The following is an 18,701-nucleotide window of genomic DNA, read 5'->3' as shown; positions in this document are numbered from 1 at the left end:
TTATTGAGGGTTAACTTAATAAGTGTCTATCTTTCCACAGAGCTTACCACTCTATATTTTTCTTACAATTGAAAATGCAGCATTTTTATGAAGATAAATCAAATCAGATATATGTTTTATCAAATATTAAATGTTGCCATTAGGCTGGTAAATGAAGCTAGCAATATAAATTCTACTGTAAGTTCCACATTTTCTTCTTATTTTATCAGTCCAACACCATGCATTGAAAAGTCCTGCAAAATAAAGCATACCAAAGGGCATGCCAAATGGATTGTTAACGAGTTGGAGAACTAAAGGGTAGTATGGGAGCAGAGGGGACACAAGACAACACCATAAGAAATGGTGGAGCGAAAGGATAACACTACTTAACAGTTTTCAATACATTTAGATTCCAGAATATATGCATTTCAAATGTTACATTTACCTAATCCAATAATGCCCAGGGTCTCCCCTCTGATCCTTGCAGCTCCAGAAGCTACTTCTCGAATCTGTTCCACACTCTGAACTCTTGTGCCTTCCCGTAATGCCTGGTGCAGCCATGTCGTTCGCCTATATAGATTCAAAATGTGGCACATTGTGGAATCTGCTGTCTCCTCTACGGATGCTGCAGGCACGTTGCAGACCGCAATACCTACAACAAAAATGGGCACTTTGCTTAAAATTGAAAATCTTCTTTTGATTTTCTCTGGTAGGTTACTGGGAAAATAGCCACAACATGTTATTACCAAGACTGCCACAGGAATCCTTGGCCACCGCTTTAATAACAGAAACAAGGGCTATAAGCTAGAATAACAAACATGTCTATCTATACTGTTCACTCGCATTCCAGCTGACACAGAGCAAGCGAATAACTGAGCTAAGGAATTAGAAGCAGAATTTAAAAACTGAACATATGCATCTTTTTAGGCAATGGTACATAATGTTGTTCTAGCGGTTCAATAGAATTATGTGGCTTGAACTTGCACCATTAGGAATTCACTTGGTTTACCACATAACGTGTCACCTCCTGCACAATATGTAATTTAAAAAAAAGTTTTCTAGTTGAAACGATTGAGAATTTAACAAAATATGCTGGAGTAAACCGCAATGCAGCTCCTGACACTCTACAGAAGTTTCCGGCTGATCCATCACCCGTTAACTGTGTTGTTGAGACTTCTATAAGAAGTGATATCTTGCTCTGCCTATTTTGTGACGACATTATGCAAGCCCCATCTTTCGTTGTGGGCCATGTGACTGTCAAAAAAATCAAGAATGAGGATGGGACCTGCCCACTTTCTCTGCCCGTGCCGGCTCAATTGCTCCTCTGCCAGTTTTGTTGGATAATAAACTGCCTTACGAACGATAAGGAGGTGATCTGAACTACAGCAGGCACAATCTCACATATGGTATGCCATGCCCTGTAGCAACCACCCATAGTTCCCGCTGTGGAGTCTTTCTACAACCGGACAGTCTAAGTTGCATCATGAAAACGGAGCAGGACCTTTGTGAAGAGGGCACATTTTTTGTGAATTGTGAACATATGTTCTGATGAAAAGTAAACAGAATATTTTATAAGAAAATATCGTGAGGAATGGGCTTGGCCCTATTTAATCACCCTGAAGTTTCGCTTCTTAGACTACCTGGTTTCTGGTCTTCTGCCATTGAGGATCACCATCTGAGTCTCAGTATTGTTCTGTTCTGAATGTATTAGAAATGCTAACAACCAGTGTCCACCTTTTAATATAAGGCCTGCTACTGCACAGCTAGAATAAGAGCTCTGGCCTTGCTGCATGCGTACGTGTGTGCATGTGGGTGTGTTGAGCATGTGAGACTACAGTCTACCTCAGCCTAGCTATCTGGGATGAAGTCGTCTATTGCAGAGGGGATGCTCCATGGATTGGTGATGACCTGTGCAGGCCTAGTAATGAGTGGGCATTAATAGCATATGTATGTACATATGTTCTGCTTCACTAAAGTATGTAACAAAGTTTACCATACTGCACAGCACCAAAGTATAGTTTTGCTATAATTAGGCCTACAGATAAGCCGTGAAACCACTCTAAATCGGGATACCGAATGTAGATCCAACAGTAATTACCACCTATCTGCACTTCTTGTGGAACTTCAAGGCTAATCACTTTCCTCTGACTTTGCTCCTTATCTGATTACAGATTTTGTAACACCATGCTAGGCCAAGTTATTTACTCTCCTGAGCAGTAGGAGGACAAAGGCCCTCCACATACAACAGGGCAATTTGCTACTGCTTGCGTCTGTTCCTGGGAAAGGGAAGGGTGGGGATGGAATCTGCATATGATAATTACTTTTGACACTGAACCTGGCCTGGAAAGGCCCACCCTCACAGAAACAAATGAGTCGAGCCAGATCCAGTAAGGACTGCCCTTTGAGGTTTTAGAGGAAAAGAAGCAGGCAGCTATGGCAGTAAGAGCTGAGCCTAGACTCTTAGACCTCTTAACAGCATTCTCACAGAAATTTACAAAAACTGGGCACAAGGGTTGGGGCATAGGAGAGTGATGATTTGTCACCCTTGAATTGGATAGTTGTGTCTAGGTTCTAGAATGTTTCCTTAGACTGGGCACTAGTGGTTAGGTTCCAGAACTTTCTAAACCCACTTAAAAACTCTAGCACACAGGAAAGACAGCGTCTGGATTTAAGGGAAATGACACCAGAGCAATACCCAGCAGGAAGAGAGAAGACCATCCCAACTTCTGCAGAGATGGACTCCTGGACTTTTGAATATCAGCTGGCAACCAGGGTCTAGGATTTGTTTTTCCAGGGCCAGTGGCACTAGCCTTCACAGATCCTCTAGGGGACAGCAGAGGGATGGGCCTGCTGTCTTGGGACCTCAATGGTTACCCTAGATCTTCTGTGGACTGGTCCTGCAGGTGTGCGACCTGCAGAAGAACGAGGGTACAGGTTGCTGCTGACACACAGATGCAAGCAGGTAGAAAGGCACAAGGTCTGAGGAGTGCAAGGAGGGCACTCTTCCTCGGAGACCAGGATGTTGACAAAGAAGGCCCCGGGCCCAGCAAAAGTGCTACGCACCCAGACTGAAGTGAGGTCGTGGGAAGGAGCAGGACGGGAGTTCCTGAGCTCGCCCTCATGGGAGGGAGAGCAGTGGGAAAGACAAGCTCCCAGAACAGAAAGAAATAAAACCCTAGAGGCTAGGAGGCTGAGGATTAATAGACCAGGTGACTAGAGGTAGCCACCAGGGGTAAAAGACACAAAGTTCTTCAAAATTGACCTGCAGGAACCCAGAAACCGAGGCAAGAATGTCAGTCACACAGAGACTGAGTTTTCTGGGACACGAAAGTTGCCCTTTATCCACCTTTCCGGAAGCTCCCTGGGAAAGACCAAGGCCCCAGGTGAGAAGAAATTGCTGCAGTACCCACCCCTTATTTTCTTTACCGTCCCAAGGGACCTCTATTTCTTCCGGTGACTGATGAAAAAATAAACAAGAAGCAAGGTCGAAACAAAGTGTCTGAAGGCCCCATCTCCTTAAGGGACAGAAGAGGACAGGCTTCAGACTTATGGGGTTGGCCAAAGCCATGGGAGTGGAGCCAAATGGTTAACCTGACCCCCTGCACTAGTTTATAAAGTGAAGCTGGTGTACCCGGTCTGTGGTTACTAGCCACGCTGCACATGAGCAGGAGAGAGAAAGCTGCTGGCTCCTGTATCAGCCCTTAAAGTCAGGCCGGGCTTCAGGGAGCCAGCAGGGGATACAGGTGCTTTAACTCTTCCCCTGCACGCTCCAGGGTGGAAGATCCTGGGTGCCCGATTGGGGTTAGGCACCTGTTAAAGTGATAAGCAAAAAAGAAGAGCATTTTGCAGAGTGAGGCCGTCCAAAAGAAAAAACACACCCACGGAACAGCAGTATTGCCCCATAAGCTTCTGCACAGCAGAGGACGGCACTGGGGCGTACTAACACTAAAGTTTCCTGGAAGAGTTGTATAATGTGTTTTGTGGTGTCCCATGAGGGGAAGGGCCACCATCAACAAGTTAAAGCGCGGTTTGGCCAAAAGCTCAGCAGCCCACTCCAGAAGCTTTCTAAGCAAACCTTGTGTGGCACCCGAAGACTCCCAGGTCCTTACACACATGACCTAGGAGGGGCTTTTCCATGGATTTCGAGCTCTCCTAGCGACTGGCCTTCAGCCCAAAGAATAGGGATTGTGGGGCTGCCTGTAGGTGGGTCCTAAAACTGTGCAGCAGCATGGTAAAAGTAGAAAAAGAACCATGCCAGCATTTTATTAAAATGTTTGGAAATGTGTTACTGCCAATGACAAAGTTAACTGTGACACATCACGTTGTATTGAAGGTCACTGAAATGGTTTACTGACAATCACCAAGTAACAGTGAGTCATTAGGTACTCTGATGAGAGTTGAGAGTTTAGTGTTTTGCTGGTGTTGCCTTGGTTTAGTTTGACACATTTCTGCTTTTTTAAACATGGTGGCACCCTAACAAAGTCATCAGGCCAGCCTTTTGATAACTGACCCCACTTATTTGTGTTTAGTGTATTGAGTCAGTTCTGTGGTTCCAGGATTCGGGGCTCGCCACGGGTGCACACTTATTAGCAGGGTGTTGCCATACGTATGTTTGTTCACCTGCTGTCATGCATACATTTGTACATTAAGACGTAGTATTAAACAGTGCGGGTTTATAAAGTACTTTTCCCTTTTATAAGCAAGAGCACTGACTGGACAATGATTTATTGGTTGTTTGTTGTGTGCCTGCAGACTAGGGTACTTGCCCATGCCACCTCTCCTGAGTAGGCCTTGGGCTGCTCTACTTTCCTATCCTGAAAGAGTCAAGTGTTGCAACGGGGTAGTTGGTTCCCAGAAGGTGGAAGGTTGCAGTGAAGGACCCACATCCTTTGCAACTAAAAACCTACCTACAATATTCCATTAAGAAACGCATGAACATGTGATCAAAAGATGTGAGCACAATCTGAGGCACAGAACCTCAAACAAGAATTTAATTAACCTTGTGTATAGGGAGATATGTATCTAATTAATCTTGCTCTGGACCCGTTGTATCTTGCGGAAAAAACAAACCTGGCAAGTTGTGGGCACCTAACATTCTAGGTTCTTGTTTCATGAAAACAACAAGAACGGTTGTTATTAATTTGTTCGTTCCTCTCAGTCCGTCGATTACAGCCCATTCATTGTAAAGTTTATGTGCAATATTAAGTAGGCTGGGTCCTTGACACTAAACCTTTCGCTGATCTGATCTCTCTCTCTCGTGAGTTTCTGATCTGATCCATCTCTCGTAAGTTTCTGGGGATGTGCTGCCTCCTGACATTTAGATATAGTAAAGAATAAGACACGAGTCTTGAATTTTGTTTAAGAAATAAAACAAAAAAAGGCACAGGAAATGATTTCGGTTTCTTTCTTCAAAATATATTCTAAGATTGAATGTTAAGATCACACTCATTACAGAATTCAAGAAATACAATGTCAGTGAAAGTTGTGCCCCGATAAGCACTCGAAGTGAGTACTCTATGTATTGTATTGGATCACATTTATTTTCTCTTTGAATTATGTTTGGATTGGCTCGTTCAAAGTTTTATTTTATTGTAGTCTTCAATTTTGGTTTACCCCACAATGCTCTGAAAATAGGAACTTCTTTCAAAATGACAGATGAAACCCAAAACATTTCCATGTATTTTGTTTTGTCGTTTATCTAAAATTTAACATGCTTTTGAGTTTTGCAAAAACATATAAAAGTGACTAATTGCAACCCATGTTATCTGCATGTGTTATTACTGCTCGGTCCTGCCACCTCCATCAACCGAATGGAAGTACTGTTAATTGACATGAGGATTTCTATGCGTTTCTTTAGCTCTCACTTGCAGACCACCTTTAGCGGTTTGTTGAAAGATGTATTGAGGCCCACAAAAATATTTACTTTGGGCACTGGGCCAAACCATTGGTTACCTTTCCTGTCACTCATTTGCTAGCTTTTTATTTAATGGCGTTCCTTTTTCTTGTGCTTGTCCCTCCCTTAGAGCATAGTTTATTTACCAACCTTTTGACCTGTATCCTTTCACTACTCACACTCTACTATTTTTTCTTTCAGCACACTGGGCAAGAGCATGTGTTTTCATGCTTTCTCCCTTGTAACGTTGCTACCCACTCCTACCCACTCCTGCGTGCTATGTGTTGCTCCTTCCCTTCCCACCCCCAGCTTGTCCATTACTTTCCGCAACGTTCCCTTGCTTTCTTTTTTATAATTTTTCTTCCCCCCACCATATGTGGCCCCATTACTCCCAGCCATTTTAACTTCTCCCCCAAGTGTTCCTCAGTTGCTACCTCATCCATCTTGTCCTTATAAAAAACACAAAAGAAAAGGTTTCCTTTTACATTTTTGGAGGGCCTGCAAGCTGCCATTTACTGCCACGCCACTCCTTTTTACAAGTGCGCTTTTATGCATGTTTAGGTTTTGTGTTTATGTGCTCTTGCATGCATCATGATAATAATCGTCCCTCGTAATAAAACAGAGGTGTACATTTTAAACATGTTACAAATCACATGTGTAGTAATCATGCATGCCTCCGGTAGGAGCAAACACTTTATTGCGCTGCCAGGTACAACTCTGCCCTCAAAGCAGTCCCACCTGACCGCTCTACCAACCGCCAACATTCCAATAACAGTGAAACAGTGCGCAGGTCCACACACATGCACACAAAATGGAATGGTAGAGAGAGAGACAAGGAAAGGCACAGCAAGCAACAACTAAATTAATGATGACAGTATAACATATGATGCCAGGATACTACACCTTCTTCCTTTCTTGAATAAGTTAATCCATTACATAATCCTTAACTCTGGAGGCCATTCCTCACTGCGTGAAATCCATCCACCTACCACTAACTGGTGTTCGGAAGGAACATTCAATTAAAGATCTAACTCCATCGCGTGACACAATCTTAATAAGTTGGGGTGGAACATATGGATCAACTGGAGCGGACACTTTATCAGGATTACATCTATCAATATAGTCTCCTTGGGACTTGGGTTTTGGATACGGCATGTTAGCAGTTTGGAGAAGACAAACAGCATGGGAAAGATTAAACCAACTCCCGTTTTCCAGTTTGAGGGCTGAACCAGAGGATTTGATTACTCTCATGGGGTTGCTGTATCTCTTGCGACTCAATTTACTGTGTGGATGCTTGATTCTCACCACATTCCCCGTTTAAATCTTTCTCGGTGTCACAGCCTTTCTTTGGCCATAACATTTTTTTCATTTCTAACTGCTTACTCTCAACTACAACAGGCAAGACAAGCCTCTCATGGGTCTCAATATGGGAAATACTCCTTGCCCTTTTTCAGAGCCAGTGAGGTTGTAATTTGGTAGTAGGAAGCCCTAATCTCAATGATTCGTAGGGTGTTTTGCCTGTTGAATTGTGAGGAGTAGAACAATATGTGTTCAAGGCATTTGCAGGGGTTTTTGTTTTTTAAGGCCAACTGTATAGTTTCCTTAATAATGCATCGCTCAACCTTTCCATTACTCTGCGTGCAATAGAGGGATGGATTCGCTTTGTTTAAGTCTACAACTGTTCAGGAATTCGGTCATTTCCAGAGAGGCAAACTGAACCCAAATGTCACTTACTAAAGTATTGGGGATGCCTTTAAATGTTGCTTTTAGAAATTCTAAAACTGGTTTAGTGGTGGGATTTTCCAGGAAATTTAGATCACTCCATTTAGTATAGTAATCAACTAAGACTATAGCATAACACATTTCTATAGGCAATTCGTACATTGGGCCAATTAAATCAATACTCACTTTTTGCCATGGACTTTCAGATAAATCAACAGGGGTAAGAGGACTGGAACACACATTCATAGTTTTATCAACCGCCTCTTAAAGGTAGCATTTACATACAAACATCTCCACGTCACAGTACATAGCTGGCCACCCATTTTCCTTTCTCAGGTTTTGTTTTTCTTAACCAGTTATCCTTATGTGCCAAAGCAATCAAATGTGGCCTTAGGTCAACAGGAACGACCAACCTATCATATCTAACAAGGAGTATCTTCAATTGTCAATTCGCCCCTAACCTACCAGAATGGTCTTAGGTTAATCTGCATGGGTTTGTCTTTCAGCACTTGCTCAATTCAAATAAAATGAAATATTCTAAGTCACTGTTAATGGCTGATACCCAATCTGATTTAAGCGGCTGTTGCTAATGGATTCACCCCACAAGAAGGCAACAATGGCATTATACTCAGTTTCAATCATGGACCTTCCTCAAACATCATCACATGGGCAGTGAGATAAAAAAGAAATTGGTTGCAACGCTAGATTTTCCTGGGAGCAATTCTACCTTCATCACACCTTTGTACAAGTTACATGATCATCTTGTTATATGTTGTGAGACTGTCAGAATTACATTTAGACAATATACTTACCAGTGGTTTATGTGTTCTTATTAGAAAAAGATTACCCAACAGAATTTTTTTAAAGAGTCCACACACAAGCAAGTAATTATTTTTCTATTACTGAATAGTTATATTCTGTGTCTTAACTTGCGTGAGGCAAAGGCAATTAACCATTCATCTTCAGGTGCCTTTCGACTCAGTACAGCTCCCAATCCAATTTGGTTCGCATGAACTGTCACAACTATTGAAGGTTCTCATCAAACGATTTTTAAAAAGGCACACATTGTAATTATTTTTTGAATTCTTGCATACTGTCATCACATTTCTTGTACCATATAAAATCCACATCCTATTTCATTAGTAGGCGCATTGTTTCTACCTTTTCAGCATACTTTGTTACAAATTTTGACTAAAGATTTGCAAAAGCCTGAAAAAGCCCTTAGTTCATCCTTGTTCGATGGTGGAGAATTGATGATGGGAGAAACCACATCTGGTTTTGATTTACGCCATCAATATCAATGACTTGGCCCAAACAGACTACTGTATCTTTGAAGAATTCACATTTCCCTCAGGCCACTTGTCTCAATGCTTTTAAGTGCTTCACACAATATTTCTTCATGTTTTTCCACATGTTTCTGAGAATTCGAGTATATCGCCTTGGAAAGCTCTGACGCTTTTCATTCCATCAAGCAGTTTATTCATCACTTTTTGAAATACTGGGGAGGCTGAGTTCAAACCCAAAGGAATATAGCAGAATCTGAATACACCTTTGGGAGTAATGAACTAAGTGAGATTTTGAGAGACCTTGTGTAATACTGTTTGGCGGTAAGTCACTGTAAGGTCTAATGTAGAAAATACCTTTGCATTAACCAAAGTAGCTACCATCTCACATGCATGAGGTAAAGGTTGACTTTCAACAATTACTTGGTGAGTCAACTAGCGCAAGTCGCTGCAAAGTCTGATATTTCTATCTTTCTTCTTAGCAATCACCAGCGGTGATACCCAAGCACAGCCTTTGATATGATGGTAATACGTGATCCTGTCTCAACTAAAATATCCACTTCTTGCTTGTTCAGGTGTACAGTGCATCTTAGTTGGTCATCTGAATCATGTTTACTCAAGACGGCTACAAGCAGGATAAGCTCTTCCAATTGTTCATCAATACTAGAAGTTTCATTGCCTTCGTGCTGAATTGTGAACACCCTCCTTGGGCTAACAGAGGCTCAGCAAAAGTTTGCAAAATGGTCCCTCTCGCCACATTTAGGACATTTCTTGCCGAACACTGGACACTTTTATAGGACATCATGTAATTCAAAGAGCTATAATGGTAACCATTCATTGCTACATTTATCCTCGGTGCAAGGTTTGGTGGCACATATCTTTCCTTTATGTTTAGTGTTGTGACTCCTGGATAGTGTACTTCCTTTTACAAGAATAATTTAATTTGTTGATCATGTATCATTTCATGCACGTTAGTGAAGCGCACATGGAAGCCAGCATGCGCAAGGTTGAAGCATACACATCAATGGACTCCCCAGGTGCCTGGTATCTAGAATAGAAATTATGCCTTCCCATAATGATGCGGAGAGTCATTTGAAATTCTAGTTCCAGCCCTTCCTTTGCTTCAATATATTGATCCCATTCTTTAATATCTTCAGGCTTCTCAACCAGTGTAATATTATCCAACAACCACCTACCTTCAGCTCCTACAAACACTTGCATAACAGGGCATGCTTGCACCGTGCATTCTACTCCAATCCATCTGGCTGTGATGTGCATTTCAAAACTTTGTATCGATTGACTCCATTTCTCTTTAGGTAGTCCTGGAGTTTCCAAAAAGGTGAATGGGATTGCCACTGCATTTATTACCTCTGCAGAGGCCTGTAACCTCTCAGAAAATAAGTATGAGGCACTGTATAATGCATCAACAGATATTAGCATGGTAACTTAAAGGGTTCTTCTCCATCTATATTTTTATACTGACCATACAATGTAATTGAGAGGATAAAGAGTTAATTGGCAAGGAGTCAGCGGGGGCATGAGAGTCCAAACAATCCAAAAGGCATCCAATGTTGAAGGTTAGCCTGTAGTGGTGTTAACTGAATAGCCGATAAGCAGCAGAGTTTGCCTCTGGAAAGAAAGAGCACAACCTCTAAGGGCAGGGCTAGGGGAGGAACTGGTGAAAAACAGGAGGTCTGAGATCAACCTCACACAGTTTAGCAGGAGTAGTCAGAGGAGGCGTTCATCAGCATAATGAGCTCATCATCGCTGTGGCACACACACAAAGCCTATTGCTGAAAGAAGCGGTTCTCTGGGCAGCACAGACAAGTAAGCTGGGCTGGACTGGAAGGTTTGTCACAAAAGGAGCACCACAGGGGTCACAGCATAGCCTGGCAAGACTTGCTTCCTCAAACATGATTATCTAAGAGGCTGAGTAATGGCAGAGTGAGGCAGACTGGAGACTAAATGGCAGAGTGTGAACCTACACTTGTCAACAAATTAGGCTTTTAGTAATCACACAAGCCCCAGGTAAGAGTGAACACTGCGTCGCTGCGTACAACTTTTCCCTCAGAATGCCATCCACCTCTCCGCTCACCCAACGTCAACCACCAACGTTTCATTAACAGTGCATAGGTCCACGCACAGACACACAAAGTGGAATGGGGTAGAGAGAGACAAGGAAAGGCACAGCAAGCAACAACTTAATCAATGATGAGAGTACAAAATAAAATGTCAGGATACTACAATAGCTACCAACTTCTTCACTTAGGTGAACTTTTATTTGTAGTAAATCTTTGTATAAACTGAGATGAATACAAAAATATGTTGGGATGAAATTCCTGAGTAAAATTCTAATTTGGAACGGCTATTTTATTAATGCCTAAACATTGTTAAAATAAAGCAAAGAATCTTGAATCAGAAACTTACCAGCTGTTATACAGTATTGATTCCTTAATAGTTGTGTTGCATTTGTTTTACTTTGAGTTTGTTGGACTGTATTGATTTATTAGAAAGTAAACAAACAGGACTTTAAATCATCACTTTGCAATCTGAAATAATATGCTGACAAAAACATTCTTGTGCAACTTCTTCCAGGCCCGTAAGCTCCACAGGGAGTTTTACTTTAAATCCAAAGAACTTTGGGGAATTTTTCGTTACAATATGTACACCCATGTGAGGCCACAAACAAGTATAGTCAGAGATGTATCTGACTTTGATTGGGTATACTAGTTCACATTCAGCAGACTTATCTACACTCGGTCATGCAGAAACCATACTTTCACACACTAATGCTAACTGTGTGTTAAGCACCTCCTATTATCTCCAGCAACCATTTCTTTTATTGTACTATGAGCATCTGGGAAAAAGCATTCCAAAACCAATAAAGATCAGAAAAATCAAATCATGGGAAACACTAGTATGAAAAGTCATGCAATTAACTGTCACATTCTGCAATCTTAGCCTTCAACGAATGCTTCCGGGGCAAAATGTGTTTTTTTGCTGCTGAACTTAAAGTTACACTACATTTAATTTGCACTGCAGCTCCGGTCCATGATGTCGACCAGGAAACTTGGGCTTTGTAACCTCTGGTCTTGACAATGCACACAGATGCCTCAAGAGAACCAAGCTCCACTCACTGTAGACAGACAGGACATTACTACAAGCTCCAACTGTCTCCAAGATGATGAGACCAGTTTTTTTTTAAAGAACTGTAGCTACATCTCAAAAGCCACTGCATATGGCTGATCAAGGCAAGTAACCATGAAAATTAAGTACACTGGAACTTGATAATCCATTATTTGCCACATCTCAGTCATTTAGGGGTTCTGCCTTGCGAGGATTAGTAGGTCGAACTAAGCTGTTTGACTCAAATGATGGTACACTGCTTAAAGTGTTGATTCTCTCATGGCGAGGAGCAGGGTAATACCAACTCTGGTGCTGCAATCGAACATGGTCTACAAATGTTAAATGGCTGCAGACACTTATATGGGTGCCAAAATAAGTAAGACAATCTTAGATGCTCAGTAGCTTCTTCATCAAAGAATAGGAACATGTCAGACAAAATGACACTCTCTCTCTGACCCAACATAATCGTAGGACTAGACCAAGACCCATTTGTAGTTTCTGGGATCTTAAAGGGTACTGGCTCTTGACAGATCCAGGTTTGCACCTATAGCTGGCAGAACCAAGGGATACAATATTGGCCAGGGATGAAACTTAAGCTCTCCACTCCCTCCTTGAACATAGGATAGGCCCCTCACATCCATCTCTCATACCATGTGGGGCTAAATAAGACAGGATTGATCATACCAATGTTTTATCTAGGGACAGCAATGGAACTGTTCACACTTTCAGACAAACTGCACTGAAACTCAATGCTGACGGGAATTTCTGTATGGAACAAGGTCTGGCACCTGGGTCCTCTAGACAAAGTACTTCTGAGGAATGGGAAAAGCAGTGTTTGACCTTTAAAACAGGTTCTATTGGCGGTCCTAGGAATGGGTTTCATTGCTGATGGTAGCAGAGTATTGCAAAGAAGGTTGCAGAAATCGGTCCAAAATCACATTTTGACTTTGATGGGATGATGACATTCGTGTTGAGCCCTTTCATGTCATGTCACATCATAACATTTATTAGAGGAAGCACCGCCACCAGAAGTGGCCTCCGTGTCAGAAAGGCAACACAGATAATGCAGCGTGTTACCTTATGTATTTAAAGCTTTGAAGAACAGTAACTAACCCAGGACAATACAACATCATCCTCAGATTTTGAGTAAGTTCATTCTTCAGAATAGTCACATGAATAAAACTCCATAAGACCCAGAGGTATGTCTCCCGATTTGTTGACTTGGCACTGATAATAGCCAAACAGAACACAGTCATGGGATGGAAAGTATGTGTTGTACCCGCCCATGGGACCTGGATGACAGATGTCTGAAAGTGGATGAATGCGGAAATGAGTGCTTGGAACTTTTGGAAATTTTAGTACCTTTGGAAGCCCAAGACACCACTGAGTGTACCCAGTATCAAGGGCTTTTAAGCGTGCATTCACGTTCCAGACACCCAATGGATGCCGATATATAAAATGTTTTTGGGCATGCTCCATACTGAAAGTGTGAAGGGGATGGGAGTCTGGTACATTATTATTTCTGTTATGCTCACCTTATGTTTGGTATTTTCGTCTCATCCTTGATCTTCGTGGTGGTTGATGGGGATTGACTGATAACATTACTGCATTAGGCGATACATACTGGTTTGGCAATGTATGCATAACATGCACAAATGCAAAACAAAGAGCAATTCAAAAGAAAAAAAGTGATATGAACAATGAAAGAACCCTTTATGCATCTCGGTTTCTGAATTATTTCTCTGTGCCCTCCTCGAATACAATGGAAGAGGAGTGTGGGTGAGAAGGTGATATACTGAATGGAGCAACAGAGTTCCTGCGCACTGGCATGTTTATGGGCAACATAAAGAGACTTGAACATCACCAACTAACAAACAGTGTGCCAATGAAGCGAGGCTAAAGCACGTTAGATACATAGTCTATTCCACAGGCAAAGAACAGTGGAGGCAGCAGCATTGGGCACAAGCTGCAGCTGGTGCAAAAAATAGTAGAGAAAGCCAAGACAAATGCAACTGACATAATCCGGTCTCAAAATCACCAGGGCCAAAACCAACAGAACTTTTGCAGAAATGTTAGAGTGAGTCCTGCAAAGCATTTCTTTCAAATACTTTTTATTGAAAGTTTCATATATAATAACAACCATCCTATTTGAAAACTTTCCTTGCATACATTTCTCTTAAGCTATTGGAATACCCTTTCCCACTCTCCCTTTGTACCTGAGCATTTCTCTGTTTTTATGTTGTTTTATTCCCCTTAAGTTGATTACACACTTCAGCAAGTATCCCCACCAGTCAAACAAACATAAGGTTGTCAAACGTGGGGGACATGTTATCTCTCGGCAGTCATCGTCCATGTAGTCTAGTACTAGTTGACACATGGACTCAAAAATGTCTGCATCTTTGATCAAATGTCTACTTAATCTTTCCATTGCCAGTGTGCCAAATAATAATAACTGCAGTATTAGTGTGGAGGTGGCTATGTTTCTCCGCAAACGTGCGAAATGAATGAGAAATTAATGACCACTATTTAGTAGTGAATGTTTCCTGAACTGTTGGCTTCATGCCTAGGATCACTGTTCTGGAATCAACTGGGTCTGGGAATCATACCATTTCTTTTATTACAGCCAGGATTTCCTTCTTCAAGTTAAGATGCTACCTTTGTTTATGACCAACAAATCTTGCGTAGTGGTGCCTCTCTCACTGTGTGGGCTCCACTGTTGTCATATGTCTCTCTGTACATGTTGTTTAACTAGAGTGTAATGATTTCAATTCTACATCCTATCTACAGTATTAACTAAATCATACTGCATCCTGCAACTATCTGTCTATTTTTCTTCAGTTAAGCTCCAGCCTAGTTATTTTTCACATAAACACCCCCCACCCTGGGGAATTCAGTTGCTCCATCAGAAGTTTACACATTTTTGACATCACTCAGTACATTTTTCAAAGGGTTTTATCCTATTACTTACATATTTTAAGACATATTGTCCTAGTCACCATCTTCTGTCTTTTGGCTGTGTCTCTTTTAGATCGCACCGCGCTGGTGCATGGTCCGAGACAAATATTGCATTTATGACTGCACGTGCAGCTTGGTCTAATAACCTTATTATATATCTATTGTTGAGTATATAAGGTGAACATGTGAGTAGTATGCATAGTCCCTATACTCTGGAAGCTTTGTTCTCCATATATTTGTCAGTCATAGTATATTTGTTCAATGGTGTCTAGAGGTATCATGTTAAAATCTGCTATTGCAATAATTTAATGGTCAGCAAATCCTGTTTCCTCATGGTTGCCTGAACGAAGCTGTCTTGATTTTGTTTTAGGTGCATATAACTTAATTTTTGTACACAGATGAAGGCCAAGCTTTTGTGATCACATATCTTCAGAAGTTGACTGCCAATGTTTCTAGGATGACGGTGTTTAGTGTGCTCCAGGGGAGTATTATCCCTCCTCAGTGTTTTATTTGGGTTGAAGGGTGGATATGGACTTTGTATTGTTAACAACTGCATCTGGTTGTATCCTCCCTTTTTTTTTTTATTATATTTTTTAGTATAAACGCTGGATTGCTTTGTGGGCAAGCTCCTCTTATGTTAAATGTCAAGATCCTAATCCCCGTCTTTGTGTCTGGATCTATTTGGTTTCCATTTGGGTCTGGCTCTTTGGGTGTGTATGGGTATCCTATGTATTCACTCTCCCACCCCTAACAACTTTAAAATGTTCTTCGGCACTGGTGATGGCCTCTGGTTGTAGCTTATTTTCCGAGCCAATTCTCCTTTCAGCATTCCCTGAACTACTCTGTAATACTTTTGTTGCTCCTTAACCTCACTTTCATCTGCCCCCATTTCTATTTTTCCTATTTCAATTGCCAGTTAACATGTATTTCCATTGTTATAGCTGTTTGGGATATCTATTCATGCTCCACTCTACGTGCCATCTAGTTCTCTTTAAGGACCTCATCTTACTGATCTTAATTTCTGTACTACTCATTTCTCTCCGACCTGTTTCTTAGGTCCTGAACTTAATTTCTCAGTGTTAATTGTGTGCTGATCCTTCTTCAAGGCTTTCTATACTTCTTCTGATTGACATAGTAAGACGCTTTATTTATTTGAAACTGGATACCACATGGGAAGATCCAATAAAATATGGTCCTTCATTTGTTAAGCTCTGTTACTATCAGGAGAAGGTGTTATTGGTTCACCAAAGTCATGGGAGTCAGGTCCTAGAGCAGGAAAATGTTATTACTCCTCTGATTGAAGGGGTTCTTCTGTCTCACAGACCCTAATATACATTATTTTTGTGAGCAAGATGACGTTTTCTCACAGACGTATCTAGGTCTCATGGATGTCTGGTTTGTTCTAAGGCTTACTTATTGTGCTCTTTCTAAGCCTACCTTCTTCCGCTCTTTGAGGTCTAGAATCTGGTTGAAGAGATTATGTATATATTCAGCCCTCTGCCTCTTCTAACATTTTCTGGCTCGATTTTCTAAATCATTTATCTTGCTGCACTATGGTGTTATTTTTCCCTTTCTTTCATACAATAGCAAATGTTGTGTTCTATTGCCTCTTGATTGTTTGCGCTCTCCTAGAAGTCCTGTACTCTTAGTGTAATTTGGTCAATATCATGCTTAAAGAGGAGTAACTGTCTTTGTCACCAATTTCTTTATATGGCCCAGTTCGAGTTTTAGCTCTTTCTTCCATTCGGATATCAATGTTAGTACCATATTCCGGCGGTCATTCTATGTTAGGCAAATATCATGCCTGCCATTCTCAATGATGAGAGTTCTTGGGTATTAAAAGCTAATATATCTAATTATAGGCTAGAATAAAATAATATAATTTGTATGTGAGCAGCATTCAGTACAGTTCATGAGTCCTACTGTGTTATTTTGCTCACTTTTAAGCTTGTTTCAAATTCAGTCTGTTCCTTCTACTGAGTTTATTTTTTGTCAGTGTTTCAATTTTGGGTGGGGTGTAGACCCATTTATTCAGCTTTGCTCCTTGTTTGGCAAATACTTCTCTATTCTAGCACTGTGACATATGTTCATTGTTCTTTAATGGCCACATTATTCTCTGGCAATGTCTATGTTCCTGGATCTCTTCCAACTTTGTGCCTCCCAAACGACCCTTCAGCTGGGTTCTTTTGTGTGTAATGATGGGGTGAGGGATAAGGTTGGGCAATGGAGATCTTTCTAATAATGCCTCTTTCCTTTTACTTTCCAGTTGGAGTACTTACCTTGCAATCTGCCACTTATGGAGGCTCATACAGAGTCTCATCTCATCTGGTGTCCATTGCTCTTTAGGTCTCCCTGCCTTTTTGGTGTGCTCCCGTATGATCCATGGATCGGGTAGGCTTTACCTTGCGGTTCTGGCCTGGTGCCTCACAAGTCCACATGTGGGCCCTGGATCTGAAAGGCCTTAACATGTTCACTTTTCACACTTGTTATCACAATCCTGACCCTTGATGCACTGAGGTCAAAGAAGCCCACCTGCATCAAGTTCCCTCTTTTGCGGCCTCAGCCTGGCTCCTTACAGGCCAGGGTCCTCCCAGGCCCTTGTGTACACCACGTCCAGGAAGGGTTTGCAGCATTTGCCACCCACCTCCGTGTTTGACTCCAGGTCAGGCCTCCATGAGGTTCTTACAGAGGCTACTCTACTGAATTTGTTCCATTAATTTATTGCTCAGGTGGCAAAGGATGGACAAGGAAAGCCATCAAATAAGAAGCAGGCAAATGAGAGTGATAATAAAGTCAACCCATGGGTGAACTCTAACCACCTGTAGGTTCTTGTTAAGCCCGCAATACATCTTTTGCCAACAGAATACTTGTGCTGTTTGGTAGAATTAACCTAAAATTCCTCTTTTGGTCCTATTATTAAACAAAGAATCAGTGAAAGATCCTCATCTATTTGCTGCATAGGAGCCAGATAAATGTCAAGCAGAGCAAAGGCAGAATCTTTACAGGCCAGGTAGCAAACCTGAAGGGATCTCCTGTTTTTAGGCTATTGTGTTTCCACTTGTTCAAAATATTCAAATGATCTCTTACTCATACATTTGTGAAACTGACTCTTAACTCATTGTAAGCATGTTACGCTAAGGAGGATTGATATAGCACAGGATCACGACTGATTTCTTGAAGCTAATTGTGTCGATTGTGTGGATAAATAGTAGGTAGAGTGGGAAAAACACCGAGCAGAGAATATTCAGCAGAGATAGGTTTGTTTGAAAAGCCATTTTAAAAGTTCTTCTAAAGAACTTACATTCTGTTTCAGCTTGTAACAGATAGGAAAATGTCTTCCATATTGCCAGTGTTGCCCACAGAAATGCAACCTCTAAATCTTTGTTTGGCGTATCGGAGTATTGTTAGTTTATGAATGGGGAGCGTAAAGCACACATGGTTATGTACTGAGTGACATTTCTCGCCACTAATTATGGTGGCATTCTACGTAGTGCCTTGAAAGTTACAAAGCATGTTTTAAACTGAATTCGAAGTTTAACTGGTAGTCAGTGAAGCTGCTTCAGCAAAGGTGTTGCATGGGATCATTTGGGCACTCAGAAGATTAGTCGTATTGCCGCATTGTGCACTACTTGCTATCTGTATAGGTAATTTTTGAAAAGTACCAATTACATAGAGTTTGGATAATTAGCCTTGACCCAGTAAGAGCTACGTTTACCGTGTTAGGAGCTTCTACAGATAAAAGA

General features: G+C 41.5%; 1 protein-coding gene across 11 annotated transcripts in view; it reads right to left on the bottom strand.

Moving 5' to 3' along the window:
* CTBP1 (C-terminal binding protein 1) overlaps window positions 1-18,701 on the bottom strand; it is a 1,451,962-nt gene that overhangs the window by 135,463 nt on the left and 1,297,798 nt on the right. For all 11 annotated transcript variants that reach the window (XM_069204084.1, XM_069204092.1, XM_069204101.1 and 8 more), the window contains one exon: window positions 425-631. In XM_069204084.1, the coding sequence (XP_069060185.1) occupies window positions 425-631 (207 nt within the window). The remainder of the gene's footprint in view (window positions 1-424; window positions 632-18,701) is intronic.

This window comes from Pleurodeles waltl, chromosome 1_2 (genome assembly GCF_031143425.1).
Source record: "Pleurodeles waltl isolate 20211129_DDA chromosome 1_2, aPleWal1.hap1.20221129, whole genome shotgun sequence".
Taxonomy (NCBI): Eukaryota; Metazoa; Chordata; class Amphibia; order Caudata; family Salamandridae; genus Pleurodeles; species Pleurodeles waltl.
Note: the sequence above shows the minus strand (reverse complement) of the source record. Positions and strands in the feature narration are given on the sequence as shown.